The sequence below is a fragment of the Corvus moneduloides genome, chromosome 5 (genome assembly GCF_009650955.1).
Source record: "Corvus moneduloides isolate bCorMon1 chromosome 5, bCorMon1.pri, whole genome shotgun sequence".
In the NCBI taxonomy this organism is placed as follows: domain Eukaryota; kingdom Metazoa; phylum Chordata; class Aves; order Passeriformes; family Corvidae; genus Corvus; species Corvus moneduloides.
The window spans coordinates 27,326,103-27,342,218 of record NC_045480.1 but is presented as its reverse complement, the minus strand read 5'-3'; the positions used below and the strand labels follow the sequence as shown (position 1 = coordinate 27,342,218).

At 41.8% G+C, this 16,116-nt stretch overlaps 2 protein-coding genes across 7 annotated transcripts in view; one reads left to right on the top strand and one right to left on the bottom strand.

Annotated features, from left to right (window-relative positions):
• Window positions 1–11,820, bottom strand: part of FIP1L1 (factor interacting with PAPOLA and CPSF1) — a 40,133-nt gene extending 28,313 nt beyond the window's left edge. Inside the window, exons 1-8 of one of the 6 annotated variants that reach the window (XM_032110272.1) lie at window positions 11,674–11,820; window positions 10,945–10,984; window positions 8,527–8,584; window positions 5,913–6,016; window positions 3,575–3,636; window positions 3,270–3,377; window positions 2,005–2,135; window positions 1,662–1,730 (exon numbers count right to left, since the gene is read on the bottom strand). In XM_032110272.1, the coding sequence (XP_031966163.1) occupies window positions 1,662–1,730; window positions 2,005–2,135; window positions 3,270–3,377; window positions 3,575–3,636; window positions 5,913–6,016; window positions 8,527–8,584; window positions 10,945–10,984; window positions 11,674–11,755 (654 nt within the window). In that variant the 5' untranslated portion in view covers window positions 11,756–11,820. The remainder of the gene's footprint in view (window positions 1–1,661; window positions 1,731–2,004; window positions 2,136–3,269; window positions 3,378–3,574; window positions 3,637–5,912; window positions 6,017–8,526; window positions 8,585–10,944; window positions 10,985–11,673) is intronic. The other 5 variants (XM_032110268.1, XM_032110267.1, XM_032110273.1 and 2 more) reach the window with 5 other exon arrangements.
• Window positions 11,821–14,946: 3,126 nt separating this feature from the next.
• Window positions 14,947–16,116, top strand: part of SCFD2 (sec1 family domain containing 2) — a 195,622-nt gene continuing 194,452 nt past the window's right edge. Inside the window, exon 1 of the mRNA XM_032110266.1 lies at window positions 14,947–15,691. Within this exon, the coding sequence (XP_031966157.1) occupies window positions 14,956–15,691 (736 nt within the window). The 5' untranslated portion in view covers window positions 14,947–14,955. The remainder of the gene's footprint in view (window positions 15,692–16,116) is intronic.

Genomic DNA, 16,116 nt, shown 5'->3' with positions numbered 1-16,116 from the left:
AAATTCATTAAAAATTTAATTAATATTTCCTATCCAGAAATATGAGGGGGAAAAGGTAAAAGCATTGATCTGAAAAAGACTTCTACAAATTAATGAGTAACTGGCAAATGTAGGAGACATTCTTGTGGAAACCAAAAAGCTAGCAGAGAGATTTTCTAGCTTTCTGCAGCCACCTGTGAAAGTCTCCTTTCTCATGCAAACCAGCTGGGAAATGTTCGAGGATTTGTAAACTATTTCACAGGTGCAGGCCGTTTGTGTCTTTGTTTTCCACACCAGGAAAAATATTTTGGAAATGGGTGTCAGAGCATTCCGCCAGTCACTCTGGGAGGAGGATGGTCAAGCACCCAATGATGTTATGCCACTCTTGCGAACAAAGCTATATAAGCTGATTTATAAAATTAAATATAGCCACTTTTGGCCATTGAACCCGAACCTGGACTTGCGTCGTTCTTCACCATTCTTGATACAACAGCGACACATTCTTGCGTATTACAGGAGATTAATATAAATTACATGTAAATATCATGTAAATTACATGAGACTGTTTCAGAGGAGAAGGAAAAAAAGTTAGTGAAATTAATAATTATACGTAAGCTCCTTGTAAAACATGACAAACTCTTACAACACAAGAGTTTGATCACCAGAGTCAATACTGAGCTAGAAATAGGGGCAGTGTTGGGTTGGACTACTTGTCCTTCTTCCTTCAGAACATTTGAAAGAAGTTTGAGATTACAGTCAGTTGCAAATTTTAACTCCTACTGTCCACTGTTTCTACTGTCCCACAGCAGTTTCATAATGATAACTGAGGAAGGCATAAAGCCCCAGAGACCTTCTGATCTATTCTTGCTAAAATAAAATCAAAATAACTGAATATCCTCAAAAAGCATATAAGAGAAAACAAAAACATCTGTCTGCAATTGACAGTTCTGTATCTGTAATTGACAGGAGTACACAGAAGAAAGAAACAGTTCCAAGTCACTTCAACAACAGTTCAAGAACAAAAATGACTACATATTGAGAATAGGTAAAATAAATAACCTTTGTATTATAATTTTAACTTTAGTGTCAAACAAATGAGTAAATGAGAAACTGGGAAGATAAAAAAAGGTTCAATCCTTAAGATAAATGCTGTCACATAGATCTTTCTATTCTCTGAAAATCAGCATTTCTGAAGGGAAAAATTATTAGACGTAACTTGATTTATTGTCCGCTAACCCCCGAAGGATAACACAAAAACATGGAAGATTGATTTTCGTATCAGAGTTGTCAAGGATAACTGTTACAAAACACAGTAAGAGCTACAATGCCACAGGAAAAATAAACACGCCATAATCTACAAAAGCTTCCCCACCACATCTGCACAAATTCTTTAATCTGCTCAAAAGTATGCACTACAACTACAAATAAACCATCAAGAAAAACAATTTCACTGGGAAATTTGTTAGTTCACCAGCCCCTAACTCACATGCTTGCAGAAGAGTGACGAACAAAGCAACACTTCTTAATCCACAATTTGTGACATATACAGAAAGTCACTGTAAGATGAGAGTATGAAATAATGGCTGTGTCCATATCAGTTGTTGTTCTATCAGTCTGTGCTGGCATGGGAAGCAATACTCAAGAAAAACGAGAGCAACCAACAAGATTTTACTAAAATTCACCTTAAAAAGATGGTATCTGCCATCGAGAATCTCTGCACTTGGTCTTACTTCCATAGCTTTGTCTTCAGCCTAAGTTAAATAACACATTGCCCATTAAGATACCATACAACTCTTAAATGATGGGCCACAATCTCAATAAAGGTACAGATGCAATCTAGCTGTAGCTGTCTGTCACACTATCCACACAATTGCCAGTGAAGCAACACAGTAACACTCAAGGTTCAGAGGGGGAGTCAGGTGAAAACTCTAACAAATGCACTGAACTGGGCAGAACAAGCTTACGACACACAAACAGCTTTACAGGGAGAAAAACCACGTACAGTACCAAAAAATCACTGCTTACCGTAATTTTATTTGTGGTTGAGGTAACTGGCAAAATTTCAAGACCCATTCGTATTCTCTTTTGTTTTTCACAGTAAGCTTTCCAGGTATCTTCATTGAAGCCATAATTAAAATAATCTGAGAGATCAGCCCCTTTAAGTAGACAAGCACAGGTTTTTTAGGACATTACAAAGTCCATCTTTTCTCCACTAAACATATACACATCTCTATTTAGAGCATCAAAACTGAACAGGTATTGATCTAAAGAAGTACAACTGAAAGGCACAATTAATCAATAGACACAGAGAATTCAGGGCTAAGATCATAAAACCATTAAAATTTAGTCAGAAACAATAGATTGCCTAGCATCATGAAGTGGGGACCAAGAGTAGAGAATATCACAGGATATTATAATCCCCCATATCTTTACAATAAGATAAATATAAGATCTATAGATTTGCTTTACGTTCAGTGAAGAACCACTCCCTTTTGTTTTGCTTGTTCTGTACTTGACTTCTCATTTTGTTTGGGCTCCTAGTTCATTTGATGCCAGGAAGTATTTTTATTGTAAGAGAGAGAACAGTTGTAGCTCAAATGCACAGAATATATTTAATATAGCTAACAGTTCAAACACTAGATAATTATAATTCTTTTTTTTCCATTTTGTAAATACTATTTGTATTACCAAAGCAATACTCAAACACTAGGAAAAAACTACATGCAGCAGCAAGATGTACTGCTACTAAAAAAACAATCAACGCTGGTATAATTACAAAAGTCTGGACAAATCACTCGAGCCAACAAGACAATACAGAGGAGACTCAAGGAAAGTCCGTGTGGAAAGTCCGAATCTCTTATTCAAAGTTCACGGTTGTCTATGCACTAACACAATCCAGCATGGACAGCTACGTTTCGCCATTCTTCCTGCTAAGACCTGCTAGAACTATTCTCCATTTTGCTTTATCTTGTGTTTCATGGCACAGAGCAATGGCAGTAACCTCCACAGAAACACAGATTTCCAAGGAAAGTTCAGGATATATATGTATTAAAAAAATGGCCTGTCTCTTCCTCCTGATATATGATTGGGATGCGTACTAAGAAACACAGCACACCAAACACACTGTGGCACAGCAGGAAGGCACAAGTAACGTAGTTGCTTTTTCCAAGTTATACTGTACAGTGCCTCCTAGGCATAGGTAAGATGACATCTACATGCAGTCAGTAGGAATCCCTATTAAAATAACCTACCGAAGACCTACGTATCAGTGAACGTAAACCAAACATTACCTGGCTTTCTCCAAGGTTTATCTTCAAAAGAATCTAAATCTACTTCCAGAAGTGGCACACCATTAATACTCCCTGGTGCATCTAGATCCAGTCCTTTAACTTTTGCACCTGCAAAGAAAACTTAGAAAGTTAGAGCCTTCTGCCTCTACCAAATGGAATTTTATCAGTAGCATTACACTCAGAATAGAAATAAGAAGCCAGACAAATTTATCAAGAAGTCTTAAAAGTAACAATTATTTCCTTAATCCAAAACAATCCAACCTTTTTTTCATTTTATACTAATATTACTGTGTAAATTTTCTTACCAGAAGATCCATAAGCTCGTCCTCCTGCCTTAATATTGAGATTCACAGGTGCTGCTCCATAACTTTAAGAAATTAACAAAAAAAATGAATTAGACAAAGAAAACTTCTAAACCAGAAGAAAAACACAAAACAAGAGAGAGCTAGATCCAGAAACAAATTGGACCCAGGCTCAATCACCATCCTGAATCTCTAGCTTTCCAAGCTGGTAACTGTAAAAGTAAAGAGATCAGCCTAGGAGGAAGAGAGAGTACCTTTCTATGCTCAGTAGCAACTTCTCCAACTAATATACAGTAGTGAAGCAAGTCCCAGTCACTCTTCCTGAGTTGAAAGGATAAAGACCTTGATAGAAACAAGAATGGACAGAACCAGAAGAAGAGAGAGAAAGGAAAAATGCAGTTCATATATGGATACAGATGATAGTCTGGGGATTAGAGTAAAAACAAAATAAATTAAAAAATAAAAAGGAAAGGTTTAGATGGATAATTTTCTCTTTTCATAACTATTCCATTTGATTTGTACAGAAGTGGAAAATACAAGCACTTCTCTAAAATGACTGAAGTGCTGTTTCAGTGTACTAGTAATCGTCTATCCTTGTGACCAATAGAAAAGTAAGTAATTTTTCACTTTCTAAAATACTTGAGAGCTTTCTTCATAAAAATGCACTCAGAAATCTAACTACTGAAGAGATTTAACTATCTTAGGAATTACAGTATTGTTCATTTGTAACATTAAGAGCTAGATTTCCCTACCATTTGTGTGCAAGGTAACTTATCCTCACAGATGACCCATGAACATCATGAGATTAGCAAGTAATTAGGCAGCCAGGGTATACTTTACAGTATCCACTTTCACACAGTTCTAGTTTTCTTCCAAGTGCTACAACAGCACAAAACTGGCACAGAACATTTACCCTTCTGATCTGCCACACTGTATTTGTGCATGATTTTGTCAAACAAATCTATAGGGATTTTTTAAACCGCAGTTGACTACTATATGAAAAATTGCTTAATCCTATAAAATAGACTTGTTCTACTGCAGTTAAAATGAACAGCAATGTTCAGTTTGTTTTAGATTACTGCCCTTCTGTGAACTTTCCATCCAGTTTTCCCAGAAAAAAAGGTTTTTCAGAAAACAGGCTAGTCTATATAAAACTTTCTACTCTAATTAGATTTAGGATCATATGCTCATTGTTTCCTGCATACATGGAAAGAACATCAGCAAATCCACTGAGAATATAAATCTAGTTTTGCTTTAGTACCACAAAATTTGAAGTCACTGCCTAGACCACAAGAATACTGCAAGTTATTGAAAGCAGAAAAATAAAGAACTGAAAGAATAGGGTTTTTTACATTACATTGATTTGCACAGTATTTTAGGATATGAAATACTGAAAGTTTAAAAACACTGTGTTTCAAACAGGAGTAAATCACCTGCATTCTAAAGTTAAAAACACAATGATATACATGAGTCGGACCTACCTGCAGACCTGTCATAATTCTATTAAGAAACGGCACCCTAGTAACTCTGGTTTTAGTAAGCATAAAAATAATAGGATTGCCAAGAAAAACAAGTGAACCATCTCCCTCAGAAAACTTCCATGCAATGAAAAATATTATTTCATAATTTTGGGTAAAATTAGCACTGTACCAAAGTGTTCAGGGAAAAACAAGCCCTTTTTCAAGACCAGAAGGGATATGGGGCAATAAAAGCAGCAAAAACAGTACAAATGCCTAAACCATGATTTTGAGAAATAATCTCCAGAGACTTGCAACTCTGCCCTTAAAATCTTATTTGAGAACATCACTAGGGATTGAAACTACAGAGGTCTAATTAGAACTGTATCTACTACAAACAGGATGAGGGACAAACACTTCTCATGTTCTTGCCACTCTATCCTTTGCAACAACAATGTCACTGTCACAGTAACAACCCTAAAAATGCTATATAACATAGCCATTCCATAATAAAAACCAACTCGTTCCTTTACAAACTTAATACAATTATTTCTCAAAATCTGAAAACACAATTTAAACTCATACAAAATTCCTCCTTGTACTCCACTGATTTCATTTCACTTGTTTTCAAGCTGCTGTATCATTAAAAACATGTTAAAGAGCTGAAAAAATGCTTCATTGACAGTAATTGTGCATACAACTTGACATTTTTGGCAAGTATTAAATGGCAAACATGTAGCAAAAATAAAGATAAAAAATGAAAAATAAATTAAAAAATATAAATATTAAAAAATGGCAAAGAAATGGCAAGTATTAAAGAGACTGCATTAATAATTAAATATAATCTTAAAAGTTTCCCCAGTTAATGTTTGTAAATGACTTACCTAAACTGTGAAGCTCCTGTCTTAATATCCCCTATGGTGACTTGAACATCATCTTCATCATCATCACTATCACTATCACTGTCATCCTCAGCCTCTGCCACCTTCTACGAAAGAAAAAGTCACTGCTTAGACAAAAAAGCAGTCACTTACCTTCACAATGGAAAAACAACCCAGACAAAACTATCCATTCTACAAATCTTTGAAAGAAGAAAACTCTCCTCTTCCTAGACATTAAAATTGAGTAGTATTAACAGTAAATTTAGGAGGTTACAAGCATCTGAAACATCTAGATCAAAACAGAGAAGTGTCTTTAATACTAAGTTCAGTTTCTCAAGCATAAAAGAGTTTCCACTAATACCCTTCTTCCCTCTATCTAGCTCATACACACTGGTTCTACTCTTACCCTGTCATTCAGGAAAGAACTAAAAGATATGCAAGACTAGCTTCTCACCATCATCAGTTATATATCCAGAGTAACTGAAGTAAGTTTTTCCAGTTGATGATGAACACTGCACTTCAGAGAAATCTATTTCGTTCCTAACATCAGTAAGCTACATAAAGCTTACTGAGACATTTCAGCAAACAGACTGAAAAATCAGATACAAGAACATGCTGTATGCTGCCCCATAGCTCTCAAGCTTGCTGGTAAAAACAGTTGTGCCAGTTCATACCAAGAGTTCATCTAGTCCACTGCTTCAGGTTTGTTTGGTGTTTTGGTTCATTTTTCCCCTTACAGAGACCACAGGGGAGAGAAAAAAAGCACATATGATGCTCCTCCCTAATTTGTTCAGCTGCTGCTTATTATCAGCTCAGGACATTTCCTAAACCCGTTATGGTTTGTCTTTTTTGTAACCCTCAATGGATCTTACTCTCAAGTACTAGTCCAGACTTCCTTTGGACTCATATAACTCCCAGCAGTGGCACTCTTTGGAGAGGAGTTCCACAGCACTGTTTGCTGCATGAAGATCCAACCTCTTTTGTTTTCATCCTGAATCCTATGATCTTCATTTTAAAGTTCCAGTCCTCTTATGGAAGAAACTACGAGGAATGAATTCTTATTTATAGTCTTCCCATATGATTTGTTAGCCTCCATCATATCCTAAACATGCCTGTCTTCCCAGCTGAGAAGTTCTTGGCTACTCAGCCATTCCATGTATGAAAACTACCTTGATTACTATTGCTGCTCTTCTCTCAACTTTCCCAGTTGTAGCGAAGCCTTTATGAAATGAGGGTAAAAAACAGCGGTCAGAATTCAGGATGCAACTGAACCATGAATTTATGCTATGATATCTTCCATTCTGTTCTATATTCACCTTCTGCTACATGGCAAGGTTTAACTGCTTTTTAGACTCCTGAGTAGCATTTAATGTGTCCCTCCTAAGTGGTAATGATCAATTCAGATAATTTTATTTCTAAATCTGTTTTTTCCCCCAAGGAACATCACTCTTCTTTTTCTATGCAGGATTCAATAACCATGTATTAACCAGTCAGTTCTCCACAGTTGGTCCTTGATCATACTATCTTGATTAAATTTGTAGCATCAGAAAACTTGTGATTTCACAACTTCGCTCTTTTCCAAGTAAATATATTAAACAGCACAGATAAGCACAAAATTCCAGAGAATCTTCCCTGGAGGTGACTTTTCTTCACTGTGGAAACAGAACCTTGACTTCTGCCCTGCGTTTTCTATCTATTCCAAGTCAGTTATCCATGTGGGACTCATTTTGTCACTGAATAGTTTTTTAAAATCCTTTAGTGAGGAACTTCTTCAAAAACTTTGTGGAATCCAAGTGAACTTTTCCAACCAAATCACCCATATTCACATATTGGAATCCTTCAGCAAGAGGCTGAACACATCAAAGACACGTTGATTCTGCCCCGGCAGCCTGCAGTTATCTATGCACAGCTGAGTGCTAGCCCTTGTCTATTATACCATCTATTAAGTTGCCTGGTCTATAAATTAGACAAAAATCAACAGCTCCTTAGAAGTGCAGTCCATCCTTGCTACACAACATTAATATAATTTACATAACAATGAAGAGGCTATTCTTGAGGCGGGGGAGATAGGGTAAGTCTAGATCAGTATGGATATTCTGTAAATAACAGCTGAACACAGTCTTTCAATGCCATATGGCTGAGAAGTGCAAATTCATCACTCACCAGGCAACCCACATAGATGCCATTAAAAAGGCATTAAACAGGAAATAAAATTTTGCCTGGACGATGTACCTTTTCAACCAAAACCCACTTCACTTATAATCAATTATTTCATAGTTCCCTCCTCACAGAAATATTCACCTGTTCCTATTCAACCAGCTTGAACAACATCCATTTTCCTAAGCTGCTGCTGAACCTTCATGAACACCATTTACTATGAAGTTCATTTATTTTCTGTAAGTTAGATTTAAAAAGTGGACTGCAGCTGGAAATTTGATGTCCTAATTTAGTCATTTCTACAGTTTCTGCAGATCACAAACACATTATAGAAAAAAAAAGAGCACACACTTAGGTATCAATTCATTTAAATGTAAGTCCTAGTCAAATAATCAATTCCCGATAAATCACAGAATCAAAACATATTAAAGTAGTATTTCAGAAACACATTTAAAACTACCGTTTTCACAACGCCATTTTCTGCAGCTTCCTCTTCACTTCCAGGTGGGGGTGGAGCACTTAAACAAAAACAAACACAAGAAGATGAACCTAGGTATATATTATTTCACAGGTATCAGCAAATGATGAAACCAACCCTGAAATGATGGAAGAAAGCTTTGCTACATCATTCCAGACAAAAAGCCAAGGCTCCAGTAGTCTTCTGCATTAATTAAAAAACAAAGCCAACATATTAAAAAAATCTAGACGAATATAACTTTATATTAGCAATATTTAGCTATCATAAATCATACTAACTGGATGTTTGTAGAATAGTTGGAAGTAATGAGGCATTACACTTGCATCTTCTTTTGAAATCAAACTGAAATACTTTGTAGCATATGAAGGGAGAATAAGTTTTTTAGGTATTTTTTCACTGCAGACTGACACTTATCAAAGACATAATGGAAAAAACATTTAAACACCCATAGGTAATGTTTCACTGAAACAGAATCCCCACATCAGCATTGTGAAATTTTCTTCTACCATATGGAATAGTTACAATTCAATGACTCATTCCATTATATTTTAACTGCAGACTGAGAACTGTAAAAATTTTAAAACTACTAGTCCGTCTAAAAGGATGAGTACTGTGACATCCATGCAAATGAGCTGTCTCACTGGGCCTACCTACTGCTGCTTCTTACACAGCAATATTTTAACTTCCACAGTCCCATTAGCTGTTAGGATGCTGCACCACAAACACCAGAGTAAGCTGGGAAACCGTAGTCTTTCACTAAAAAGGTACTTCTGAAACAGAGTGAGCAATTGCCAATTTTTATTGAATAGAATGATTCTAATCCCATACTCTGTTGGCAACACACTCATGAGTGTTGCACCCAATACAGCCCAGCTATTGACTCAGCATTCAAGCTTGATCATTTCACTTCATCACCTGGTAAAACAACAGACTAGCTATAGAACCTGAGTAACACCTCCCACTTTTTTGTGTACACAAACAATGCCAAAACTGAGAGGCCAGAGACCAAAACTTTTAACAGGTAAACTGTCCCCATACTTTCACAGTTCCAAACACAACTCCTAAGATGCCTAAGATAGTATTTGTTACGCTTTTTGTCCAAAACTATGCATTGAGACAGCCAAATGCCAAACTAGACACTATTGACCAAAAACTGGAGTACACTGTTTCTAAAGATTATTTTGCCCTCCATGCAAGTGATTTTCCTAAATAACAGTAATACTGACAAAGATGACAGGTCAAGAAAAGGTAACTGAACATAGGGAATCAACTGATATGGAATAGCTTCTACATAAAGAGCAAGTAAGTGACTAGAATTCTTTGTTCTGGAAGAGATGGGATTCAAGACGAACGCAATGGAGGTCTAAAAATCTGTTAAGTGACAGGGAAAAAGTGACAGAAAACAACTCTGTTTCTTATACTACAGAAATAATAGGAATCAAATAATTACACCTAGTAGCCGTTTCACAGTGGTATCATATATAGTCATGTGGTGGAGGTTATTCCTGCTTTATCAATAGGTGCTTGTCAAAAGTTGACATGAACTCAAAAAAGCAACTGAGCAAGCTTATGAACAAGCAGTCCACTAAGGCTAACTAAATGCAAGAGTTCTCATTGAAAAAACTGAAACATCTATAGAAAATAACAGTGTATGTTTTCATGTATTGACTTTCACTTTATTTGTTTAATATATCTTGACAATCAACAATTTCCATATTTTACCAATTATGAGAATTTCCTTCATTCAGCACAAGTGACTGACTCCCTTTTCCAGTCAGTCCTTGTTACTAATCTCCATTAACTTTGTTAGGTTTTCAAGGCAGCATCTTTGTGCTCTCATACAGCTCTTTGTAACTAAAACAGGCTCCCTCCAAATACTTCCATAGCTTTCCTAAATTTCTTTCAAATACTGTCTCACTGGTAAAAAAAACCAAACCAACCCTGAAAACCTAAGCAGATGTGATCTGTATGTGACACTGCCTTGTAATCTTCATCTGCTTCCTTGTATTCCTGTTTTTGTAACTACACTGCAAACTCTTTGGGACACAGGATGTTTTTCAGTTGCTAAATTATCTCAAACAAATCAAGTCCTGATCCATTGTTAAGACCATAAAGCACAATGATTACAAAAATAATTGTGCCAACAAACCTGTTGGCATTTTGTGAGGGGTAATTGCTGTCCATACAGTTAAACTAACTTTCACACTTAAGTAACACAATTTCACCGGTAAAGCCACTTCACAGAAAAGCAAAGTCCAAACATATTATCTTAAGGACATTTTCAAAGACACCAGAGCGTGTTCAGCTACTACCAACTTTCAAGCAGCTGGAAAAAAGAATGTAGTGAATACAATTTTTGTGCAACCATGCTACAGGGCTTCCAGTTGTCAGGATACTTACCTAGATTTTTCTTCTTCTGGTCTCTCTGCTTCATTTTCATCTACCATAAGAGAAAAGAAACACACTATTTAAGAATAAAATTCCCAGGATATCAACTGTGACAGATTATCTTCACATGTAGAATGTTAGGGCAACTCTTCAGATTACTATTGAGACATGTTCTTAACATTTCAATTGTGAAATCATTTGAGCAGACCCCTGAGTGCTCACAGTGCTCTGCACTGACAGGTCCACCACATGGGCAAGGTTTAGTTTATATGTTTCATTACCATCCGAACGTAAATATAGTCCCTAAAGTTGTAAAAAAAGTTAATACATAAAAGGTTAAGGCTGTTTCAGTACTTCAACGCCGGGAACTCGGGCAGGAGGGCACCAGGGAGAGCTCGGGCCCCCAGGGGTGCCTGTGGGGACAGGGACACCACGCGGGGCTCTCGCCGCTGAGGCCCAGCACGCCTCGGCCTGCGCGGCCGGGGCTAAGGGCCCGCGGCACCGACAGCGGAGACCGGGGAGGGGAAGGGGCCAGAAGCCGCCGCCACCGGGGGCTGGCCGGGAGGAGAGAGGAAGCTGCGCAGCCACGGGGGCGGCGGGATGGGGGGAACTTGTTCAGCGGCCCGGCGAGGCGGCGCACGCCGCGGCCTGCGCACCCCCGCACGGCCCCCCCGCCGCGGCGGCGCCGGGCCGGCCCGCTGGGGAGGCGGGCTGGGCACGGGGGTCGGGGAAGGTCCGTACCGCCATAGAGCCACTCCTCCTCCTCGTCCCCGGCGGCCCCATCGGCGTCCGCCGACAGCCGCTCCGCCTCGCCGGTAGACATGGCCGCCTCCCGCGGGACGCGCGGGCCCGGCCCCGGCAGCGCCTCCCGCCGCCGGGCCGCCCCACCGCACCGCCCCCGAGCTCCCCCGCGCCTCGGGCCGCGGCCGGGAGGTGCACGGGCGGGCGGCTGCGAACGCCCAACGCGGCCTCTCGCGGAGGATCCGCCGCCGCCGCCACCCGGCGCTTCCCCTCCCCCCCGCGTGAGTGACACGCACAGGAAGCGGGCCCGGCCCGGCCCCGCGGCGCCCCGGGCACGGGCTGCGGGGGGCGGCCCGGCCGGGCCCGGCCCCGGGACTGCCCTCCCCGCCGAGCCGGCCTGGCACCGTCCGTGCGCTGCCACTCACCGCGGCTGTGCTTTCGCCGCTCTCCCGAGGCGCACTGCGAGAGCCGCCTTCCCTTCCTCTCGCTGCCCTTTGCTCTCGGTGGTCCTTGTGCTCTCCTGCGTCCCTGAACGCCCGTCCGTGCGCTGAGCAGAGATCACTGGCAGCATGGCGATCTCCTCGAGAACATCCTTGCCTATCTCCAGAAGTAGGACTTGGCTACACACGTACACTCCGGTACCGTGCATCTACTGGCGGCTGATGGCAGCTGCCGGGGGAGCGTAACCACGGGGTAAACGCGCTGCTTCTGCTAGTACTGTCCCTCGGCTCAGGGACTATCCCAGCTGGACGTAGTATTTTAGGTTTAACAACTCTTCATAGATTTTTCTTTCCTCCACAAATTTCCTGATTTTATTTTTAGCTACAATAAGAGTGTAACATTCATTGTGTGCTGTGAGTATTCCAAAGTGTTTCTATTTTCAAAGTGTTTCTATGAATTTCATGAAGAAATTGATCTGTTTTAAAAGCGGTGGGAAGTAGTGAGCCATTTTTCCTGGTGATTTTCTCACTTTCCATCTGTGAATGCTAGACAGCAACTGCAAGATTCATTGGAAAATTTAAGTACCAACGACTGTCCAAACAAGTTTTGACAAGTTGTGTGTACAAATGGAGCTTGTGATGTTTCAGGACATATATGAAAACTAAAACAGGGACCCGGTTTTTCACAGCAGGTCAATTTGGGGAAAATCAGACTAGAGGACTTCATGGTAACATAAACACAACTCTCAGTGAGGGGAGCTTATTTGAAAGTTTCACATATGGCATGACATTTCACTGGAGTTCACATGAACAACGAACCCACTCAAAATTTTTTTCACCTAAAATTAAATATCTGAGTATTGTGTACAGGTAATGAATTATGTGATGTAATTGGGTAGGTTTTCATCTTGCGATGTCATTTTTTATACAAACAGTTGTGGAGTCAGCAAAGGTGTTTTTCACCGTTTTGAGTCACTTGTTTCTCCTAAGACAAATCTGTATATGTAGTGCCTCTTAGTGATATCAGTGTCTGAATTTTCATTCCTGTTTTGTTTACTTTGCCATTTAACACAGTTTTGGCTGACATTAAATGACACGGCAGAATTCTAATAGTTTCCTTTGGCTGCAGACACAAGGAAGAAGAAAGAAAACCATGTTTGAGAAAAACACAACAAATAGAAACCAAGAATAGGCTAAGAAGATAAAATGTCTTAAAACACTTTGATGCAGATCCTCCAAGCAGTTTTCCTTGTAGAAACCTTTAAAGAGAAATCACACTGAGCTGGTGGTGACGTAAAAGTCCACCTTGACCATTTGTGGCCTGTAAAAACTGTTTCTTCTAAGGCTTTGAGTAGCTGAAAGGCTGAAGACAGAACGCCTCTTTGCGAGCTGCATCGCCATCTTCACTCATGGGTTACACTCCAGAAACCCACAAAAAGATACCAAGTTTATGGGAACCCTTTAGTACAGGTAGTTGTCACCTTGCACAAGGGATAAAATAAGATGTAAAAACTATGTAGATAATTTTATTTCATAACTTAACCATTGTGCTTTAAACTGATTAAACTCATTTTGTCTTCTGGCTAGTAATTATTTTTTTCTACACTGGCATATGCAGAACTAGTTGCAATCTATACAGTATTAATAAACTAAAAATCTATTTGTTTTCTTTAAAAAGCATCTTTCACAATAATGTCTGAAAAAAACCCTCAACCTTTTAGAAGAAGTCAACACCACTCCCTCCCCCCCCCCCCCATACCTTTTAAAATGGTTTTAAAAGGTAAAGAACCCCTTAAAACTGCTGGGCAAGCCATACTTTATCTAAATTTTGTCTGTGGCACTCAACCATAAAGCAAAAACTCAGATATACATAATCTCTGAGGTAATTCAATCTGAGAGGAGGATAATTCTACTTGTTTATAAACTCAGGGGCCCAGTGGTTAACTATCCCACATCCTTTCTTAGCATTAATTTTTCAAATCAAAATAGTCAAGGGTATTAACTTACATATTTTTCTAGCATCATGAACCTTATGCCCTAAGGTTGAAATAACAGATTGGTGCTAGAACAGAACAAAGATAGGGAAGAATGCATCCAGGTAGGAATGTGAACAGAGAACACTGAAAGGAAAGGATCTGATTTAATTACTGGAAATCTAGTGATTCTTCACTACTCATGTTTTTCAGTGTTCTGAAACCAGTTGAACGTGTAAGAGACTGAAGAACAGCAGTTAAGATGGAGGGTGAACTAATTAAGTATTTTATCTCTTTATTAATGCTGATAATCCTGCTATGTCAGAAAAGGTATCTTCCTCTGTACTAGGGGAGGTTGCCCAAGCGAATACTGTGTAGAACACAGATTTGCAAGCGAGCCATCCATTCTCTGGAGAGAAGAAACTGTAGATGCTTGTTATGGCGGTTTTTTCTAGTTAGCTTTGAAACTGATTTCGAGACCAAAAGCTTCTAAAGGCGGAAGTGGAATTAAACTAATTTGTCATACATGTCCAACTGTACAGAGAAAAGTCGCATTTACTGAGCACATCCACCAATGCATTCGTTCACACTAACACAAGAAATACACGATTGTAGGGCAGGGAGCAGTGAGGAAAGTTTCGTCTCTCCGGTGCTGTCCATTTAAAGTGCCGGGGAAGCAGCACTTCCCGCGGTGTCACCAAGGCAGGTGGCGGGACGGTGCCACAGCCGCGAGCCCCCGGCAGCCGCAGCTCTCCCGGGCCCCACGAGCGCCCCGCCTCTCCCGCCCGCAGCCAGCCCGCGCCCGACACGTCATCGCGCGGCGCCGGCGGCGCGCCGGGCACGTGTGGAGTGTTGTGGCTGTCACCGCCATGGCGGTGCCGGAGCTGCTGCGGCAGCTGAGCCGCCGGGCCTGGGAGCCCGCGCTGGCCCGGGCGCGCCGCGCCGCCGTCCTCATGGACGCGCCCTCCGCCGAGGCGCTGCACTGGGCCGGCGGGGCGGGCGAGCTGCTGGCGGCCGGGGCGCTGGCTGTCAGCGCACTGTCCGCCGAGGCGGCGGTGCCGGCGGGGGTGGCCCGCGTCGTGTTGGTGGTGAGCGGGACGCTGCGGGGCGGCGCGGCGACCGCGGTGCGCGGCGTGCTGGAGCAGGGCGCCGTGCGGCACTGCGTGCTGGTGTGCGGCGACGAGGCGGAGGGCGGCGGGGCGGCCGAGCTGGAGGAGACCTTGCGGCGGTGGATGGGCGAGGGCGGCTGCGCCGAGGTGGTGCTGCGGGGCCCGCCGCTCCTGGCGCCCATCTCGGCGGAGCTCTGCCTGCTGCCCGCCCTGGCAGCGCTCCTCCCGCCGCTGCCCGGCCCCGGCGGCCCCGGCCCCGCAGAGGTCGGGCTGGGTGCGCTGCCCGCCGGGCTGCGGGCGGCGGTGCGGTCCCTGGTGGGCGACCTCGACTCTCTCTTCACCGTCCTGGGCCTGCGGGAGGAGAGCTTCGCTGTGGGGACCTTCAGCAGGGTCGTTGCCGCTGAGTTGGCAAGCTACACCCCAGCCAGAAACAGGAGGAGGACAGCCACCAACAAGGCCTCTGTCATCTTTGTGGACAGGACGTTGGACCTCGCTGGTAAGAAATCTGCAGCTGGTATGGGCTGTCATTCTAGAGGGCCCATGCCCACCCCACCGGGAGGGTGTCAGGTAGTTGTGGGAACCCTGGTGACCTGGCATTACCAAAAGTCCATATTCCACTTGGTACCATGCTCCTCCCATCGGTATATAGCTCCAGTTCCGGGTCCTGGATGGGATTACTCTTGAGATCTGGTCTCCTAGAATACACTTGTTGGGTGGTTACTAGGCAGTCATGACAGGTATCTGGGCTTCTTCTGAAGCTTGGAGAAACATGTCTGGGTTCAAAGTGGTAGTTGCCATAAGTTTGACGTTGTCCTGCTCCAGTAGGAAAACTTGGTGTTCCAGCATTCTGCTGGTGATGTCCTTTCTACTCAAAAACAGCTATTACCATGTGGCATATGTATATTGTAATCTTTTGTCCCA